General features: G+C 45.6%; 1 protein-coding gene across 8 annotated transcripts in view; it reads right to left on the reverse strand.

The window, feature by feature from the left end:
* The window catches only part of Myom2 (myomesin 2), a 114,405-nt gene that overhangs the window by 39,680 nt on the left and 55,143 nt on the right, over positions 1-19,582 (reverse strand). For all 8 annotated transcript variants that reach the window (XM_040733604.1, XM_040733605.1, XM_021234414.2 and 5 more), the window contains 8 exons: positions 16,597-16,685; positions 16,454-16,504; positions 13,762-13,926; positions 13,371-13,532; positions 11,209-11,350; positions 7,288-7,487; positions 6,600-6,653; positions 182-309 (listed from right to left, as the gene is read on the reverse strand). In XM_040733604.1, the coding sequence (XP_040589538.1) occupies positions 182-309; positions 6,600-6,653; positions 7,288-7,487; positions 11,209-11,350; positions 13,371-13,532; positions 13,762-13,926; positions 16,454-16,504; positions 16,597-16,685 (991 nt within the window). The remainder of the gene's footprint in view (positions 1-181; positions 310-6,599; positions 6,654-7,287; positions 7,488-11,208; positions 11,351-13,370; positions 13,533-13,761; positions 13,927-16,453; positions 16,505-16,596; positions 16,686-19,582) is intronic.

The following is a 19,582-nucleotide window of genomic DNA, read 5'->3' on the forward strand; positions in this document are numbered from 1 at the left end:
CGACCAGCTACCCATGAGGGACCAGACACCAGGTCTCAACTCTGCCCTCTGCCACTTAACCTCCTCTTACACAGCAGGGGTCAGACTCTCTGGAGACCAATGGGCTCACAGCCCCTAAGGAAAGCACAGGAAACAGAGTGGCCACCTGAGAGCTGCCATCTTGGGAACTTGGCCAGAATACCTTCTCAATGAAGTACATTAAGGGCTCCTTGCCACGGGGAGAAGGAGGATCCCAGCTCAGGACGACATAGTTTCTGCTGACCTCTGAGGCCTGAACATTAGTGGGAGGTCCTGGAATCTGAACGTCACCTGCAAGAAAAATGAACTGAGTGAGTACTGTGCGGTGACATTCAACCATTCCCCAGCATAACCCAGGGTACAAAAGACCGCCCTTGTGAGTTGGGAGTATGACTCCACAATTAAGAGCAATGGCTGTTTTTCCAAAGGATCTGGGTTTGATTCCTGGCACCCACTTGGTGGCTGTAACTCCAGTTTCAGGGGATCTAGTCCCCTCCTCTTGCCCTTGAGTATACCAGTCAAGCACATGGTACACAGACATATATGCAGGCAAAATACTCATGCCCATACAATAAATATTTTTAAAAGATTTCCCTTCTACAGTTGGCCATTTCTACTCAGAGAAGACAAAAAGATTCCAGGCTTCTTTATCCAGAGTCAAAACACTCCATTAAAGATCACTCCATTTTATTTCTGATTTAAAAAAAAACAAACAAAACACACACACACACACACATACACACACACACACACACACACACACACACACACACAATCCAGTTCCTAAGAGTCTCATCCAAAAGCCTTTCAGAGTTTATATAGGACAAAGGAAACAGAATCCAGAAGAAATCAACCAAACCAGGATTATCTCTTGCTAGGATCTGTGAAGGCAGCTGGCAGCATTGCCAAAGAGCCTGCACTGACAACACCGTGCTGATGTCTCTATACTGTGGACTGAAGTCTTACATTAGCTCCTAAGGTACACTGCCCTTTCCTCCCTCCAAAGATCCATACACATTTGAAAACACTGTAATCTATACCTGTTCATTTAAACCTCAGGAGAGATGGTGATAAGCCCCTTGAAAATTACTGTGGAGGGGTGTTTATGATCAAAGACATCTGGTATACCTGCATCCCCTCTCACCTACCTACATTGTTTAAATACATGAGAGGTGGTAGATATTTGTGTTTGAATTTATGAGAGAATTTCACAGGTCTCTTTGATTGTTGTACAAAATATTAAGACTTTCAGTTAGATTAACACATGATTAAAATGGTTTGAACAGTCCCCAGGACATCTCTCTGCCCTTTGCAATATCCAGTTGCTCCCTTGGGACTCAGTTCCAGGCTGCACATTGAGCAGCCGCATGGAAACAGCACAAAACAAGATCGGGTTTCACTCTGAGACTCCTTCACAGAGCACAGCTCTAGAGGGTTCAGCTTAATCTGGAATCACGCCTGTCAGTGGGTTGGATTTCACTGAGGAGTCAGCATGTCTCCAAGGAAAGTGGGGATACAGAGGTGACTGAGGGAATGGGGAGCAGCCCAGGTCCCCATGAGTCGTTTTCAACCCTTACATGTGTATAACACCCAAAAGGGTACAGGCAGAGACACCAGAGAAAAGCACAGAAATGTTTGCCAGATTCCCAGAACAAAATCACTTCTGCTGAAGCAAGCTAGGGGGAACATACAGTTCCCACCACCACCCTGGGGCAGGCAGGAGCTACAAACCAAATGTCACACTTCAGAGCTTAGACCTATCTGTGTAGTTTGAGGGACACAGCCTCTGGGAATAGAGAAATTGGGCTAAGAAACACTTCATTATCTACCAAGGCAAGAAGTAAAAATCCAGCCTTGGGAACCAGAGAGCTCCCAGTGAGGATGAATTTCTTGAGTCATTAAGGCTTTCTATACTCTGCAGAAGATCTTCAGAGACCCTAGCCACAGACAGAAGAAACCAGGTTGGGAATGGCCTAGGAGCCAAGAATGAATTAATGAGATTCACAGAAGCACAGCGAGGGTGAGGGGAGAGGTCTGTAGAGACAGAAATGAAAGGAAATGGCCGGATCCTTCTCCTGGTGCCTTTTGCCATAGAGCTGGGCGCAGCTGGTTAGTTACAACTGCCCTTGACCTCTGTTCACTTCCAACCAGTTCTCTTGGGCCTTGACTCTGGATGGCCATGTTTACACTGGACGAAGATGGAGAGATGGGTATATGTATAACTGTGTACTATATAATACATATATGTATATATGTATATATATATACTCATGTACAAAAATACTTCTCATAACTAAAGTTATTTTGATAACAAAAATATGGCATGTGTAACTACATGTATGTGAGTTATTTTTATCTTACCATTATTTAAAATATTTCCACATCCATCATCTTTCTTTTCCCCTTGGAAGATGACACTGTCCAGTTCCAATCTAGAATGCAGAATAGGAACCCATACCATATCCACTGTCACAGCCATTGAGAGACTGAGTTATGGTTTAAGCTTGGGACTTCTGGGTCCCAATCCTGGACTTTGTTCCCTCAGTCAACCCAAGGAACCCACCATCACCCCAGAAGAAGTTGCCTTTCATTGCCAAAACCTGAGGTTGATTTGGAATGTGCAGTGCTCTCAAGGGGCCAGAAGTTAAGAGGATGAGAAACCAAGGCCAAGGGCTACAATTTCCAGAACAGATGGTCAGCTGAACATGCAGGGTACAAGTTCCCTGGTCCAAGGTAGATTACAGGATCCTGGATATGGAATCAGCAGAATGAAATCAGTCTTGTGGGGTAGCAGGCTCACTGGGTACACTAACAGCATTTGTTATGAAAGCCTGGTAACCTGAGTTCAATCCCCAGAACCCTCATGCCCTAATTTCTTCTCTGCTACTGTGATAAAAAAAACACTCTAACCAAAAGCAACCTAGGGGAGCAATATTTTTTGTTCAGCTCATAGGTTATATAGCCCATCACTGTAAGAGACCAGGGTGAGAACTTGAAGCAAAACCATGGAGGAATACTACTTGATGGCTCACTGGCGCTCATACTTAGCTAGCTAGCTTTCTTATAGCCCCCAGAATCATCCATACAAAGAATGGTGCCCCCACAGTGGGCTGATCCCTCCTGCATCAATTAGCAACCAAGACAATCCCCACAGACATGTCCATAGGCCAATCTCATCTGGGCAATACCTCAACTGGGACTCCCTTCTCAGGGGACCCTGGGCTCTGTCAAGTTGACAGTGAAAGCTAATTAGGACACTACATAAAGGTGGAAAGTGAGAACTAGCTCCACAAAGTTGTACTCTGACCTCCACAATCATACCAGGGTGCACACACACACAGAGTCACAGAGAGACAGAGAGAGGGGGCAGAGAGAGACTTACAGAGCAATAAAGTTTGAAAATACATAAATAAAAGCAATCTTAGTATATTACACAGGAACATATCTTACCCTCTCCAAGAATAGAGCATCCTTTTTTGATGTGACAATTCATTAAATATTAGAAAAGGTAACTTATGTTAAGGAAAGAACATTGACATGAATGGAATGTTTAAAGGAAGGGACTAACCAACTAAGATTAGGGTGGAAAAAAAAGACTAAAATAGCTAAAGTGTTGCTCTTAGTCAATGAAAGTAATGTTCCCACTTCATTGAAACAAATGTCTAAAGGAATATTTGGACTTAAAAACTATCAGAGCTGAGGAGGTAGGTAGGTTCAGTGTTAGAGTTACAACAAGCTTATGCAAAACACTGACTTGATTCCTCAGCACTGTGGGGTCAGGGGAGAAGGATGGGAAAGAGGAAGGAGGGGCAGATTATATTTTTAAAAAATAGAAAAAGTAGCTTGCTAGTAGCAAATGTTTGAACTCAGACAAGATTTGCTTAAAAGCATTATAGAATCTCAAGACAAGAATTTATGTTTAATGACCAAAGGAAACAGGATGTCCTGGTTAGCTCTGAGACCTCTTGACACAGCCCAAGACACCTGAGAAGAGGCTGAAGAACTCAGACCTCATCTGAAGATCTGCCTCTATCAGGTTGGCCTGTAGACATGTTTATGGGACATTGTCTTGATTGCTAATTGATACAGAAGGGTCCCAGCCTACTGTGGGTGGTGCTATCCCCTGGGCAGGTGGTCCTGGGCTGTATGAAAATCTATCAAACCATGGGCCAAGAAGCCATGAGCTACTAAGCAGAGTTCCTCCCCAGTTTCTGCTTCAGTTCCTATCCTGATTTCCCTCAACGGCAGGCTGTAATCCAGAAGTATAAGATGAAATAAACCCTTTTCTTCCCAAGTTGCTTTTGCTCAGAGTGGCTTTTTTGAAATCATAGCAACAGAATAAAAACTAGAATACAAACTTACTCTCCAAGTCCTGTCTGACTACATCAGAACCTTAATTCAAACCCAGATAGCTGCAGGCCATAGGAATTGTTATTCTATGCAAGCAACGCCTCACACCAGGACCAGCACCCGCATGAAGCTGAATACCAGCCTATACCCCAGTCCTCTACCTCGGGGTCTCATCCTCCGCCTTCCAAGGCTAGCCACATGAATACATACTAGCCTCTGGAATGCTCCAATGTGTGAATAAGACACCGCCACATCCTAGAATGCAGCAACTACCCAGAAGGGTAGCACAGCAGGAATGGAGGTGCATGGATGGGAGACAGGGGAATGCCCTTGGTGTCTTCCTCTGGAAATCAAGCCACTGTGCCCGCAGGCAGCATCACGGTATCATCCCTGTTATTGCCATGACAATGCTTCCTTTACTTGACATTTTTCTTTACACAACATCATCCCTTACTCAGCACACTTCCCAAATGCATCTATGCCTATATACTAAAAGGGAGCGTCTCTAGCTACAAAGGCGTAGCTGAAAGGTCCCTGCCTTGGGGAGCTTTAATAGGCTCTCCCCCTTCACAGTACCACAGGTTTCATCACAGACCCACGGCATTTATGAAGCAAGCTGCACCTTCTCACCGTGGCCTTTGTTATGGGGTGTGAATTCCACCGTCCACATTGGGAGAGCACAGCATTTCTCCACTAATCCTACATCCCACGAGAGTGAAATAGAATGCTTTCCCCCCAGCATGCCAAACCTCCCATTTATACAGGCCTACTCGCGGCAAGACTGTCTTCTCCAGTACGTCTTGGAGCTACTTCTCAGTCATTCAAATATCTATGTTTCAGTAGGTCCTGCACTTGGCACAGTGCTAGACCAGACAGTTGTGTAGGGTTGTAAGCCACCCTGCCAGGGACAGTTTCCTCTACTGAGTATCGATTGGTTGTCTCTCATGACTTTGGGGTCTTCTGGAGAATATGTCTGACAAAGATCACTAGTGCCACCTCAAGGTCACCCCTGCAGAGTCCCCAAGGGCTTTCTGTAGAACTTCACTTCCTCTGTGAACAAGGTTGGAGAACACTACTTCAGAGGCCCCATAGCATTCACAGGATAGAAGACACAATGGGAGGCTCCTCTATGGAGACTGTGTGCTGCAAACCTAAAAGTCAGCCCTAACCGACAACTGTCCAAGAAGAAGGAGGAGGAGGAAGAGGAGGAAGGAAGAGAAAATGTGGGAGGGGCAGGCAGAGAGAGAGAGAGAGAGAGAGAGAGAGAGAGAGAGAGAGAGAGAGAGAGAGAGAGAGAGAGAGAGCAACTTCAGGAGCTAGTTTTCTCCTTCCATTATGAGTTCCAGGAGTCAAACTCAGGTTACCAGTCCTGCCCAGGAAGCACTCTACCTACCACTGGCCATCTCACCCCTGGAATGTTCTGTTTATGTTTCTGTTCCCTGTACTGTAATCTGGCCATAAGTCCAACTAAAACCTCAGGATATCTGATTCATGGGCTCCTCAGTCCCTCTTCCTAACTGTCTGAGGACACTTACTAATGAGACATAGTCACAGCGTCAAGCTTCAATAAGAGAAATACAGTTTTTTCAAGAATGCCATTTGAAAGGGGAGTCACAACCCATTTCAGTTCAAACATTAGGAATAAAATTCTTGTTGAAAAAGTTAATAAAATAAAATGTTCTTTCACTAAGAGAGTTGTAAGATGGGGAATTGCTCAATTGATACAGTGTTTGTTGATCTCCAACACTTGTGTCAAAAGCCAGGTGTGCACACTTATAGTTCTAGCACTCGGGAGATGGTGACATGACTACTTGGGATACTCCAGGACATTGAGAGACACCTTGTCTCAAGAGACGAGAAAGGGAAAGAGAAGAAAGAAGGGAGAGAGGGAGGGAGAGAGGGTAGGAGAGAGGGAGGGACGGAGAGAATAATATCTGTAAAATGACAAAGTTGTTCTCTAGACTCCAGCACACATTCATGTATGTACACACATGCACAAATTAATTAACAGATAGATAGATAGATAAATAAACAGTAAGGAAGGACCCAACATCAGCTAAGAACAAAATCTCAGCTTTACCTGCAGGATTTCCTAAAAGATGCATTTGGGCCCTACTTGAAGAGTGATGCCCAGACATACTACAGCTTGCTCATTGGACCCTCTGCTCTTAGCCTCTCTCATCTCTAACTAGAGGCCTCAAGTTCACAAGGCTGAAAAAGGGGATCATTACCTTCAAGGTCATCCTGGTAGATGACGATTTCCTTCTCTCCTTCCAAATGAATGGCTGTGGAGAAAAGATGACAATGATTTTGACATGGAAGCGTTCTCTAATGAAAGTACAGTTTTCCCTAATTTGGGAAAAGTTGTAAGCTGTCTCAGCATTTAGGCAACAAAAGGTTATGGGAGTCATGACCTCTGGTAATTGGAAGTGTTCCTGATAATTCTCAGCACAATAAGCTCTTTGTAGAGGGTCAAAGGACTCATAGTAAGGTAAAATAGTGACTCCCATGAACCATGGCAAAGGGTCCAGTCCCATGAAGGAATTTGTGTCATAGAATGTAAAACTCAGGCACAGAGTGGCTTGGTGTTGAGACCTAAGTCCCACCATGTACAGGAACTGTATCATCAACAGATGGGGGACATTGACTCTGGGCATTCTCAATTCCAGTACACTGCTTGGTAAAGGCAATAAGCATTGCTGTGAAGCATGGGTATCAGCATCTATTCCGAAAGGCACGTCAATCAATCACTTCCAAGCCTAAAGACAATATTGATAGAAATATTGAGAATGGGGAAACCTTACCTGCCACACTCATCATGGGATGTCACGCTAACATGCAGTGGGCAACCGAGAAAGAACTAACTCCATGCAGGTAGCCCATGGGTTCCAGTTATTAGTGGGACTCAAATGAGCATACCTTGTAACCTTTTGAGGTCAGCAGGGTCAAGGGCAGCCACAGCATCAGAGATCCGGGAAGGCCTGCTGATGCCAGCATTATTGACAGCCCTCACACGGAACACATATGACCTTCCTTCAAAAAGTCCCGTGACAGGGTACTTGCAGATCTTCACGGGTGCATCATTGCACTGGACCCAGTTGTTAGTTCCCACCTCGCATCTTCAGACAAAAAAGAAATGAAGCGGGGAAAAGCATAAGTGGTAATCTAAGAAAGACTCAGGGGTATATCCTCATAGAGCAGTCATCACAGGGGGCATACCACTCAGACGAAAATTCACACTGTTGACATATTAACATCTGTTAACAGTAATACAATAAGCCTAAAAGTATTTAGTAAATTCCTTTGCAGGTGATATGATAGTTTACATAAGTGATCCAAAAAACTCTACCAGGGAACTTCTACAGCTGATAAATACTTTCAGCAAAGTGGCAGGATACAAGATCAACTCAAGAAAATCAGTAGCCCTATTATATACAGACAATAAAAGGGCTGATAAAGAAACCAGAGAAACATCACCCTTTATAATTGCCAAAAACAACATAAAATACATTGGGGTAACACTAACCAAACAAGTGAAAGACCTGTATGGCAAGAACTTTGAGTCTTTAAAGAAAGAAATTAAAGAATACACCAGAAGGTGGAAAGCTCTCCCATGCTCTTGAATAGGTAGGATCAACATAGTAAAAATGGAAATCCTGCCAAAAGCAATCTACAGATTCAATGTAATTCCCATTAAAATACCAGCACAATTCTTCACAGACCTTGAAAGAACAATAATCAACTTTGTATGGAAAAACAAAAGACCCAGATAGCCAAAACAACCTTATTCAACAAAGCAACATCTAGAGGCATCACCATCTCTGACTTTAAGCTCTACTGTAGAGCTATAGTCCTGAATACAGCTTGGTATTGGCACAAAAATAGACAGATAGACCAATGGAATCCAATTGAACACCCTGAAATTAACCCAGACATGTATGAACATCTGATTTTCGACAAATAAGCTAAAAATATACAATGGAAAAAAGAAAGCATATTCAACAAATGGTGCTGGCATAACTGGATGCTGGCATGTAGAAGAATGCAGATAGATCCATGTCTATCGCCATGCACAATGGATCAAAGACCTCAACATAAATCCAGCCATAATGAGCCTCTTAGAAGAGAAAGTAGGTGGTACCCATGAATGAATTGGTACTAGAGACTGCTTCCTGAACATAACACCAGTAGCACAGACAGTGAGGAATGCATGGGACCTGCTGAAACTGAGAAGCTTCTTTAAGGCAAAAGACACAGTCAACAAGACAAAAACGTAGCCCACAGAATGGGAAACCCCACATCTGACAGAAGGCTGATCTCCAAAATGTACAAAGAACTCAAGAAGCAAGTCTCCAAAACACCAAAGGATCCAATTAAAAAGTAGGCTGCTGAACTAAATAGAGAAGCCTAAAATGACTGAGAGGCACTTGAGAAAGTGTTCAACATCCCTAGCCATAAGGGAAAAATCAAAACAACTCTGAGATACCATCTTACTCCTGTCAGAATAGCTAAAATCAAAAACACCAACAAGAGTTTATGCTGGAGAGGATGTGGAGAGAGGGGAATACTCCTCCACTGCTGGTGGGAGTAACAACTTGTACAGCCACTTTGGAATCAGTATGGAGATTCCTCAGAAAAATGGGAATCAGCCTACCACAAGACCCAGCAATTCCACTCTTAGGCATATATCCAAAAGATGCACATTCATACAACAAGGATATCTGTTCCACTATGTTCATAGCAGCATTATTTGTAATAGACAGAACTTGGAAGCAACCTAGATGCCCCTCAACTCAAGAGTGGATAGAGAAAATGTGGTACATTTCTACAATGGAGTACTATTCAGCAGAAAAAAACAATGGAATCCTGAAATTTGCAGGCAAATGGATGGCACTAGAAGAAACCATTCTGAGTGAGGTAACAAAAAGACAAACATGGTATGTACTCTCCTATATACAGATTTTAGACATAGATCTGGGGAGTGCCAGGCTACAATCCCATGGCCAGAGAGCCTAGGAAACAGAACCTTCATCCAATGACTGATGGAAGCAGAGGCAGACTCTCATAGGTAAACACTGAGCTGAACTCAAGGAACCCAGTGACAGAGACAGAGAACTGATGAGCAAAGGGCTTAAGACTGGGCTGGTTTAATCCTCAGAAACAGCTGACCTGAACTAGGGGTAGCTCTTGAATCCCAGACTGATGGCTGGGAATCCAGCATGGGACTGATCAAGACCCCCGAATGTGGGTGTCAGTGAGGAGGCCTAGGCAATCTATGGGGCCTTGGGTAGTATATCAGTATTTATCCCTGGCATACTTTGGACTTTGGGTACCCATCCCACAATGAGAAATGCACTCTCACCCTGGACTCTTGGGGGAGGATCTAGGCCCTGCCCTGGATGAAATGACACACTATGGACACCCCCATGGAGGGCCTCACCCTCCCTGAGGAAATGAGGGGATATTGGGGGTGTTGGTGGGAGGGCATGGGAGGAGGGGAAGGAAAGTGAGAGGGACCTGGAATTGACATGTGAAGCAACCTTGTTTCTAATCTAAATTTAAAAATAAAAATTAACAAAAACAGTATTTAGTAAATTCAATAGCTATCTCTACATAGGAACATAAAGGGTGGATGGATGGATGGATGGATGGATGGATGGATGGATGGATGGATGGACGGACAGATGGATGGGTAGATAGATGATAAATATAGGGATGATAGAGAAAGATAATGGATGGATGGATGGATTGATAGATAAATGGATAGACAGATAGATGGATGGACTTTAGATGAGGCAAAGGTCGATGACAGGAAGATACTTACACACATGCATTTACACAGGTAAGTTCAATCTTTGTAGTTTATAGATTAAGATAATTCCTGCCATCAAACATGTTTTAGCCGAATATGATCAAAAAGTTACTTTACACCCATTGTGGGCAATTTATTGTTTTAATTTTCCCCCTCCCTGTATTCCAACCAGTTCCTCTCTACAAATCTCCCCCACCTCCCACCCCCACCATCTTACCACCCCACCACCCCCACCACCCCCACCACCCCCAGCCCAGATCCACTCCCTTTCTATTATTTTAAAAGAACAGGCTTCTAAGCGATAATAATAAAATACAATAAAATATAAGATAAAACAAAAAGCTGTCACATCAAAGTTGAACAAGACAAGCCACATTGTTGGCATTTCTTTTGGCAGCTTGAGTGGAAAGGCCACAGGATGGCCCCTCAGCGCGTGAGATGAAGTCTGGGGGACGTTATCCCTCCCTCCTTGTGGCTACTATACATCTTACTTGAGTTGAGCTAGGGCTGACACCTTATTGGGATCCTGCTCAGGCTACTGAACAATAAGATACCAGTTTCCAGAACCCTTCCCATGCAGAATTTGAAAGACTTTTGAAAATATAGTCCTGTCCAGAAACCTGGAAATGCAGGTAATATTAGCCTGTTTTTCATGGGCTGAGGAATTTAAATACAAACTTTTATGTTAAGTCCCCAGAAGAACAGGGCAAGGTCAGAAGTCTTTTGGGCTCTTCAAGCTGTAGAGTTGAACATTCATGTTAAGAAGTGTCACCTTACTTCCCCTAACTCTCCTGCAGGTAAAAAATCGGGCTTGTTACTGGCCAACAAGCCCCAATAGATTCTCCCAGGGCTCAGCCTACTAGCATAATTTACCAATTATTTTATCACTGACATTAGATGACTGAATAGTGATATGATCACTCTCCTGAATGGCACTATCAGCCTACAGCGACATTATATATACAAATTAGCTGCCTTAGTAATGTCACTGGTATTTCCATCCCCAGGAGAATGAAGCACACACTGACTTGTCAATGAAGTAGCCGATGACAGGACTCTCGGTGGTGGTGTTGGGTGGTTTCCAGGTCACGATAACATAGTCTCTGTTGGCGTCATGACACTGCAGGTCCATGGGTGCTCCGGGAGCCCCTGTGACCAATGGGTCAGCATCTGTTGTGGGGAAGTATATTTACATCACTAACAAGGTGGAGTCATTGCCAAGCCTGTCCAAAGACCTCCAAACTCCCATTCTCTCTGATCAGTTTCATCTTTATTTCCAAATTATTTGAATGAGTTTATTAACTGAGCAGACTGACATCAAGAATGTCTACATGTATTTTTTTAAATCTAGAATATTTAATCTTCTTATCTATGGCTTTTTTATAAATTGATCCAAAATTAAAGGTTATCTTCACTTAATTTTATGTGGCCAAATCTTACAAGTTGTCAAAATTTACTAATAACGTAGTGGTGAGCTAGCCTTTGCAACACCTGAGGCATGCCAACTGACATGCTTTTATATTTCAAATTTCTTAGAAAAATGTGAGAGTTTAAAAAAAAAGACAACATGTGGACAAATGCCAGGGTCAAAACTTCCCCATTCATTGCAAATACAATTTTCATTATAGTTACACTGAAAGCTGATTAGAAAACTAACACAGTTAACATTTGATTTTCTTATCTAAAATCCATATTTATTCAGGAGCTGGGGCTGTTGCGCGCCCACAGATGTCTGAGAATTCTGTGGTGTCCTAGCTCAAATCTCCCTAATGTACTAAGAACCAGGGATTTATTGACACCGAGCCTAGTATTTCCTCTCCATCCACAACCTCCAGAACGTGATTAGCACGGTTGAGCACCCCAGGTTTGTGTCTGGCTCTTCCTGCTCTTAGTGCTGAATAAGCATGGCAATGAAACCTGGTTGAAGTCATTGCATTTTTATGGTGCAAAACACCCAGTCAGAGGCACACGGGAGAACGGAAGGTATCCTTTAATGCCAACCCTAATAAAAACCCACAAAACTATATGGCAGAGCCTGAAATCACAGCCTTGTGTGTTTATGAGAGCTTGCGGGAAGCGCAGGAGCAAGACGTATATTTTCGTTCCTGAGGTAGCATACTCTAATGGCACAGCCCTCCATTAAGTTCCGTTCTAACTGCCACTGAGAGAAAAATCCCAATGGCTGTCTCATACCACCCACACCTGGAGCTGCAGGAGGGTGAACAGAGGGACCAGCTGAAGATAGCTGGCCATGCAAGACAGAAAGTATGGCAGCCTGGGGACAGCAGTCACAGCTGGGGTCTCCTTAAAGGTTCAGGAAGGAGCCCACAGAGGGCAGCCTGGGTGGGACGGGGCAGGGCGGGCAGAGGCAGCATATTGAGAAGGGGACACAACTCTAGCACAGTACCCTGAACATAGCTGAGGGAACACTCTCAGCCTGTCACTCCAAGGGAAGTCACCCTGGCTCCTCCACAAGAAAAACAACCAAATTCTCTGAGCTTTGGTGCCTCCGGCTGGGAATCAGAGCCACTCCCAGAGCTGTCATGAGAATTTTTGATGGTCTGAACGGATCATGCATGAACACATATACCTATGCACATCTGCACACATGTATGTGACCAGTGTTTACAGTGCAAGCCATCGCTGCTATTGCCTGGTCCTATGCCTGGCACACCATGGTACATTTCCTTATCACATAATTTAGAAGGGCATCCTGATGATCCCGTGTCAAGGGTGGGACTCAGGACAGAGGATTCAGTCTGACCCAGGGCATTCTGTGACTGTTGCTGCCATGCTGTGACCAGAGTACGCAGGGACAAACTGAAGTCAGCAAAGATGAAAGACAACACTGTCCTAGCCGTGTGTGGGTCACAACACCAGAGTCCAATGGAGCCCGCAGCGTCCTCCATGGTGTTGAGCCCGCAGCACACTCACCCTAGGGGTTCCCTTTATAAATTCTAGGTGGGTAAGAACAGTAGGGAGCAGAGTTCATTCGTCGAACTCTTTCTGCTCACTCGCAAGTCAGGGCCATGAGGACGAGCATGCCTCGCACTTCGGAAGGGGCTGATTTTGGTCAGGGGAGTCTGCAATGGCCGAGACGCCCCGCCCACTTTCCTGTACCTCTTCCCTGCCCCCTCCTTCCGTGTGGCTGCTCCCCCACCCTCTGCTGGGACCCCGCCCACTGCAGCACCTCTGACAAACAGGAAGGCGCTGTGGTCACTGACGCCACCACGGGACACGATCCTCAAGGTGTACAGCCCCTCGTCATCCTTGTTCAGGTGGCTGAAGGACAGCGAGGCCTGGCCCTCTCCAAAGAACATCTTCGTCCACTTCGACTCTTTCAGCAGCACATCTGAAACGGCATCAGAGGGCAAGGTTGGCTCCAGGTGCTTCCCCATCAGCTGGTCCAAGGCTCCCGGATGATGCCCAAGGTCACCCTCCCCGGGACTGCTCTTCTGCTGGCAGCTAACACGCCGCCAGAGGTGAGGGACCGGGTAGAGCCGTGAGGAGTCAACATGTCAGCATCCTGTCATTGTCCTGTCCCTTCCTGCCCCCTCCGCCTGGTTCACCACAGCACTCACCGTCCCGGTACCACTCGGCTCGTGGCTGTACTCTCTTCAGATCCGGCGTCACCAACAGCGTGCACTTGAGTGTGACTGTCTCACCCTCTCTTCTGAAGGTGACCCCAAATTTCTCCAAAAACTGGACATCAAAGTGTGTGTATGGAATCACAGATGAAAGAGGCACTGTGGGGGGGTTGGATACAGCACAGTAGAAAACACTCAGAGCACTCCATGCCAGGTAGTTCCTTACCTGGGCATGGAGCACATGCCCTCTGGGGTGGGGAGGTGCCTGCATTCCTGAGAATCATATGCTGATGCCCCCAACCCCCCTAGTATGAGGGCAGTAGGGCCTTCAGAGGTGATTTGGGTTTGATGAAATCACAGGGATGGGCCCCATGAAGGGCCCAGTGCCCTTATAGAGGAGGAAGAGAGATGGCTTTGTACCCAGGAGGACCAGTGAGGACCATCTATAAACCAGGATGCCGCGTTTGCGAAAACACACACTGGCAGCTTGAGCTATCAGATCTGCAAACCCAAAACCACGGAAATAAAGTCCCCTTGTCAGTCACCCTCCTGGGAGACCGGCATTGTGTAGTCAGACAAGTAGCTTACCTGTCTTGTCATTAGGGACACAGCCACACAGTTTGGACCTAACTGTGTTTACAGAACAGGATTTACATCTCACCTCAGCCCAGAGTGGCTTTGGGAAAGTCATACCCACTGGAGTCATGGCATTTTTCCTCCCTAAAGTAAGCTGTGGAACTGTTCTTATCCATGGGTCATTTCACGGCAAGTGAACTAACTAGACTCAGAGTGGTCAACTAGAACCAGACTAACCCTCAGACATGCACGTAGGAGAGGGTGTACCTCAGAAGGAAGTCAACAGACTAACCCTCAGACATGCACGTAGGAGAGGGTGTACCTCAGAAGGAAGTCAACACTGTCTATTTGGTTGTTGTAGCTCTGGAGTCAGACTCAGGTCCTTCCACATGCTAGGCAAGCGCTCTATCACTGAACTATATAGCCCCAGTTCTTCGTTGTATTGTACACGAAGATCTTCCTGTCTCCACAACCCAAGTGATATGATTATCAGTGTGCACCACCATACTTAAAAAGCGAAATTTTAGGCCAAGCAATGGTAGCCTACAGTTTTGATCCCAGCACTCAGGAAACAGAGGCAGTTAGATCTCTATGAGTCTGAGGCTAACCTGGTCTATAGAGCTAGTTCCAAGACATCCAGGGATTCAACAAAGAAACCCTGTCTTGGAAAAAAACAAGGACGACAACAAAGAACAAAACAAAAAAAATTTTAAAGCTAAAAGAAAATCTATGTTTTAAAAACATAAGCGTGTAGGGAAAGTTCAGAAACTATCTACAAAATGGAGGTGGCAATTTTGACTAGGAGGATGGGCTGAATATCTAGAAGTTCTTACCAATTCCATGATAGCCCTAGTCCTTTAAAAATAGCTGAAGCATGGCTGAACTGTGTGCTTTACAGGGTTAATTCTATGCCATGTGAACTTGACACTAATTTCAAAAGGACAAAAAGTATAAAAACAAAATTATGTGGTGAATGCAAGAGCATCTAATATCATTGGGATCTAAAGGTATTTCCTATTATAGATATTTTAAGTCTCTGTTTAGAAAGATAAATTTTTAATGGGAGAAACCTAGGAGTAGGGCATATAACTCAAAGGTCTGAGTGCTCAAGGTGTATGGGCCCCTTGTTCCAGATCCTCAGACCTCCCTATGTCAACGTTGGTCAACACTAAGCTCCTGGGGTGGTTTAATGCCAGACAAATGTTGGGTGTGGGCCCACCCAATGAAATTCATGCATAAACACCAAAATAAATTGGTGAGTGCCAAAGGGTCTACCCTCAGGAAATGTTGTAGTCAGTTCTTCAGATTAGGGCTCATGTGTAAATAGAATCGTGGCAGAGCTGAAGCCTACACAGAAAGCACAATTCCCCTGATAGATGTATAGGTCAAACTTAACCCTTGTCCCTAAACCATGCATGAGTATGTTGGAAGTAGGTCCTCATCACTGGGGGCCTTCCTCACCTAGTCCGGGTCAGCACAGCTCTTGGGCCTTCCAGGGAAAAACCAACCTGGGTCACAGGGAAATGCATGGCTCATGACTGGGCCACTGCAGGTCACTGTGGACAAGGAGCCCATTTGCTGACAGGTGGTTTCTTCCCATCCTGAGGCATGGTGTTTAAAGGCAAGCGTAGGTGTGTTAACACTGACAGTAGAACAAGGGGCCACATGGTGTAGACAAGGCACCTCACATGAAGAAGATGTTTGTCGGACACTGAGGTGCTGTTTGTCACTCTCAGCATACACAGGCTGTGTGTCCCATCTAGACCTCCGGTATCTGCTCCATATAAATGGCCTAGGGACTCTGAGGGGCATGGAGTGTCCTCACACACAAAACATGGCACCATCACAGATTGTGCCTAAGAATTTGCATTCATTTCTTTTTTTTTCCAACTCAGATATATAAAGTTTCTACAAGTGATGGTTTCACCTGTGTCTAAAAACACCAGCTTACCAGCAGAGAAAACTATCAGACAATAACCCTTGCTGTGGAAACCTAGAAAGGTATTAGAAATGTAAGTTTAGCAAAGATTTTACCCTGAGAAAACCATTTCTCACTTCTATGCTATGTCACTAGACATCTTCCTTGACAAAGACTCCCAGGTATACTTACATCCAATTGGGAGTCCTACAGAGTGCAATGGCTCCTCATCTCCCCGGTACCCTGTGGGGGGAAAGTAGGTGAATGTGACACAGAAAGAGACAGGCAAAGACAAGGCCTTCTTCCCCGACCCCAGACAGACAGAAAGAACATACTTCTCACTACCACTGCAGCATTGGTAGACACTTGTCCATGGGGGTTCGTGGCCACTGCTGAGTAAGTGGCTGTGTCCTCAAAGTCAGCCCTTGGGAAGAGAAAGCAAGTTTTGTGAGATGTTCTGACAAGGTCGGTCTCCTGAACTTGAACAAAGCATTCCTGGAAAGCAAACCATGTGGCCGGAATCACATGTGATTTACTGGAAAACAACGCCAGCTCTATCTTGGAATGAAGAGCAAGACAGATAGAGATGAATGCCTGACCCAAACTATGTGTGGCTTGGACTCTCAGAAAGGAAGGATGGGAGAGTGTCCAGAAATCACCTATTTCACTCTCAAGGAGAAATCGTCGGTCTGTCTGACCCTGTTTCTCAGCCCAGTTGAGTCTGTTCTTTTGTCTAGCCACTGGGAAGCCTTCTGAGATCGTGGTCCACAGCAGAACCTCCTGCTGGGTCAATGAAGAAACATGTTTGGGAGAGTCTTGCATCTGTTCTGTAGAGAGGAGTTGCTCTCCTCCCTAGGAGCTGGTCACTAGTTGGGTCAAGGTAGCCCAGGAGCTACCGATTGGTTCCAACTCCTATGCTGTCTTGGTGCTTCCCATCTAGGACTGTGCCTGTCACTGTCATGTTCTAAATGGCTCTATGATCACAGCATGACCAGGCTGCTGAAAGCACACCAGAACCCCAGGCAGAAACCTGATCTTGTATCTAAGGCCTGAGCAGAAACCCCTGAGCCTTCCTAAGTGTGGAGCATCCTGCTAGTCAAGTAAAACAGATCCAGAACCCCGCCTCACTTCCCAGAAGGACTCTCAAGACAGTAGCTGATGTTGAGAACCACAAATGCTACAATCCACAGATTGGGATGACCCACATCGGTCTCATTAAAAAGCTCAGGCTGGGCCCCTCCTAAGACACGGGTGTGGGTCCATCCCAGGAAGACTATGACCATGAGAAATGGCAAGGGCCCAGACTCTCAGGGCACGCAGTCTTCATCTCCCCACTTCTATCCTTCAGAAGTGGGGCTACTTCTATGGATGTGAACTGACACTCCTCCATCCTCCCCAGAAAATGTGACAAGAAAGAGGCAGGCAGCTTCAGGTTTGTGCCAGGTACTCAATTAGGTTCTGATGGGGGTCCCGCTCCTGTGTGTGTGTGTGTGTGTGTGTGTGTGTGTGTGTGTGTGTACATGTAGATACATGTGTGTGTACACATATGAAATCTAGAGGTCACCCTCTGGAATGGTTCCTTGGGATATGTCCATCGTCATTTTGGAAGCAGGGTTTCCAGTTGTCCTGGAGCTTGGACTAAACTAGGCTAACCAGCTAGAAAGCCCCAGGCTTCCACCTGTTTTTTGTGCCAGCGACACTGAGATTACAAGAACATGCCACTATGCCATGCTTTGTGGTGTAGATTCTGGAGATCAAACTCAGGTCTTGATGCTTGCATAGTAAGCCCTCTGCTGACTCTGCCATTTTCCCAGCACACAGCCCTCAGCTACGGTCTTACATAACATGGTCATGGATCCTGCAAAGCACAATGGGAAAATCTGGCACTTGGAAAGATTGGAAAACAAGGTCCACATGGGCTCCAAAATTTGCATTCCTGCCGCTGTTTCCCTCCAAACCGGGACCTGAGTGAGGCCTTAATCTTGGAGAAGAAATAGCACAAGTTTACTTTTAAGGAATAAAAACTTTGCCTAAGTCTTGCTATAAAAAGGCTTAAACCAGTATTCCGAGAGACAAAACCCTGTCCTGCAAGTTCTTGGTCACCTGACTTTCTCCTCTCGATTTCAGAGCTGAAAATATTTTCTTTGACCTAAGATTTAGTATTTCTAGGAAAGGGGAGAGAATTTTCTGAGACCTACACTGTCTGCCAACTCCCTTCTTTTCTCCTGGGAGTTTCAGCTCACTTTTGCTGTGTCAGACGTGACATCTGGCCCCCTTTAAATGCCACTGCTTACAGAGGTCAACACAGCCTGTCCATCTGGACACTCACACCAGTACATTATGTCCCATTCACCTGGGAGGAGAGAACTCCAGCTGTCACCCGTCAGCACAGACCAGCGCCAGCCTGCTTTGATTGGGAAGCAATCAGCTTTGTGGTTTGAAATTCTGCAGACAGCCCTCCCTCGGTGCAAAAGAACAGCGGACAGCAGAAAGTTCCACAATGTGGACTCTTGCTCCAACGACATTCACCCACCTCCACCAGCAACAGCATCACAAAATGAGAACAAACGACAGCATGGTGACTAGGGCATGGCTGTAGGTCCTGGGAAGCCGGTGGAAAGGGACAAAAGTCTCTGGGAGTGACTGTCTGAGCAACAGGAGCCACACAGTGGCACAGACAAAGCTTGGGGGTAGAAGCAAGACACTCAAAGCAACTACCCGGCAGATAGCAGAGCTCATGGGGAAGCCTGGGCGGGACTTCCAGGAGAAGCCCAGAGGACAAAGACTGCCCTTGACCCTGCAGATCACCTGGTTCTCAGAGCTGAGAAAGGGATTAACACTTAGGCCATGAGGAGTCCTCAGAGGGGTGTGGACACTGACGGTACCTGAGTGTCCATCAACTGCATAGATCTCACCATCTCCGATTCCGTCAACAGCCCTTCATATTAATAGAATGGTCTTAAAGCGGCATTTCCTTTGTTGCACTGCAAATTTCTTCAGTTTTTCAATCCAGGGTGAACACCTGTGCTCAGATGTATCGTACGCATCCTATTTGCACAACTAAGGACGGTATTTAGAACTCTATAGCATGTAATCCGTAAAGCATGTGGTCTGTCTGGGCCTAGGCCTCAGTAATGCTTCTACCATTCTGTGTAATTGGTCAGTGTCCTCTGAGATCAAGGTGAAAGCTTGTTTCTGTTTATAACTGCTCATCTTGGCAAGTCGGGGCTGTTCTCAATAGTGGTCAATCAGAATAACTGCAGAGACCAGGGCTGCCGAGGCTGTCATACTCTACCTTGGTACCATGCTCTTCCGTGGATC

This window comes from Mesocricetus auratus, unplaced genomic scaffold (assembly GCF_017639785.1).
Source record: "Mesocricetus auratus isolate SY011 unplaced genomic scaffold, BCM_Maur_2.0 Super-Scaffold_100031, whole genome shotgun sequence".
Lineage (NCBI taxonomy): Eukaryota > Metazoa > Chordata > Mammalia > Rodentia > Cricetidae > Mesocricetus > Mesocricetus auratus.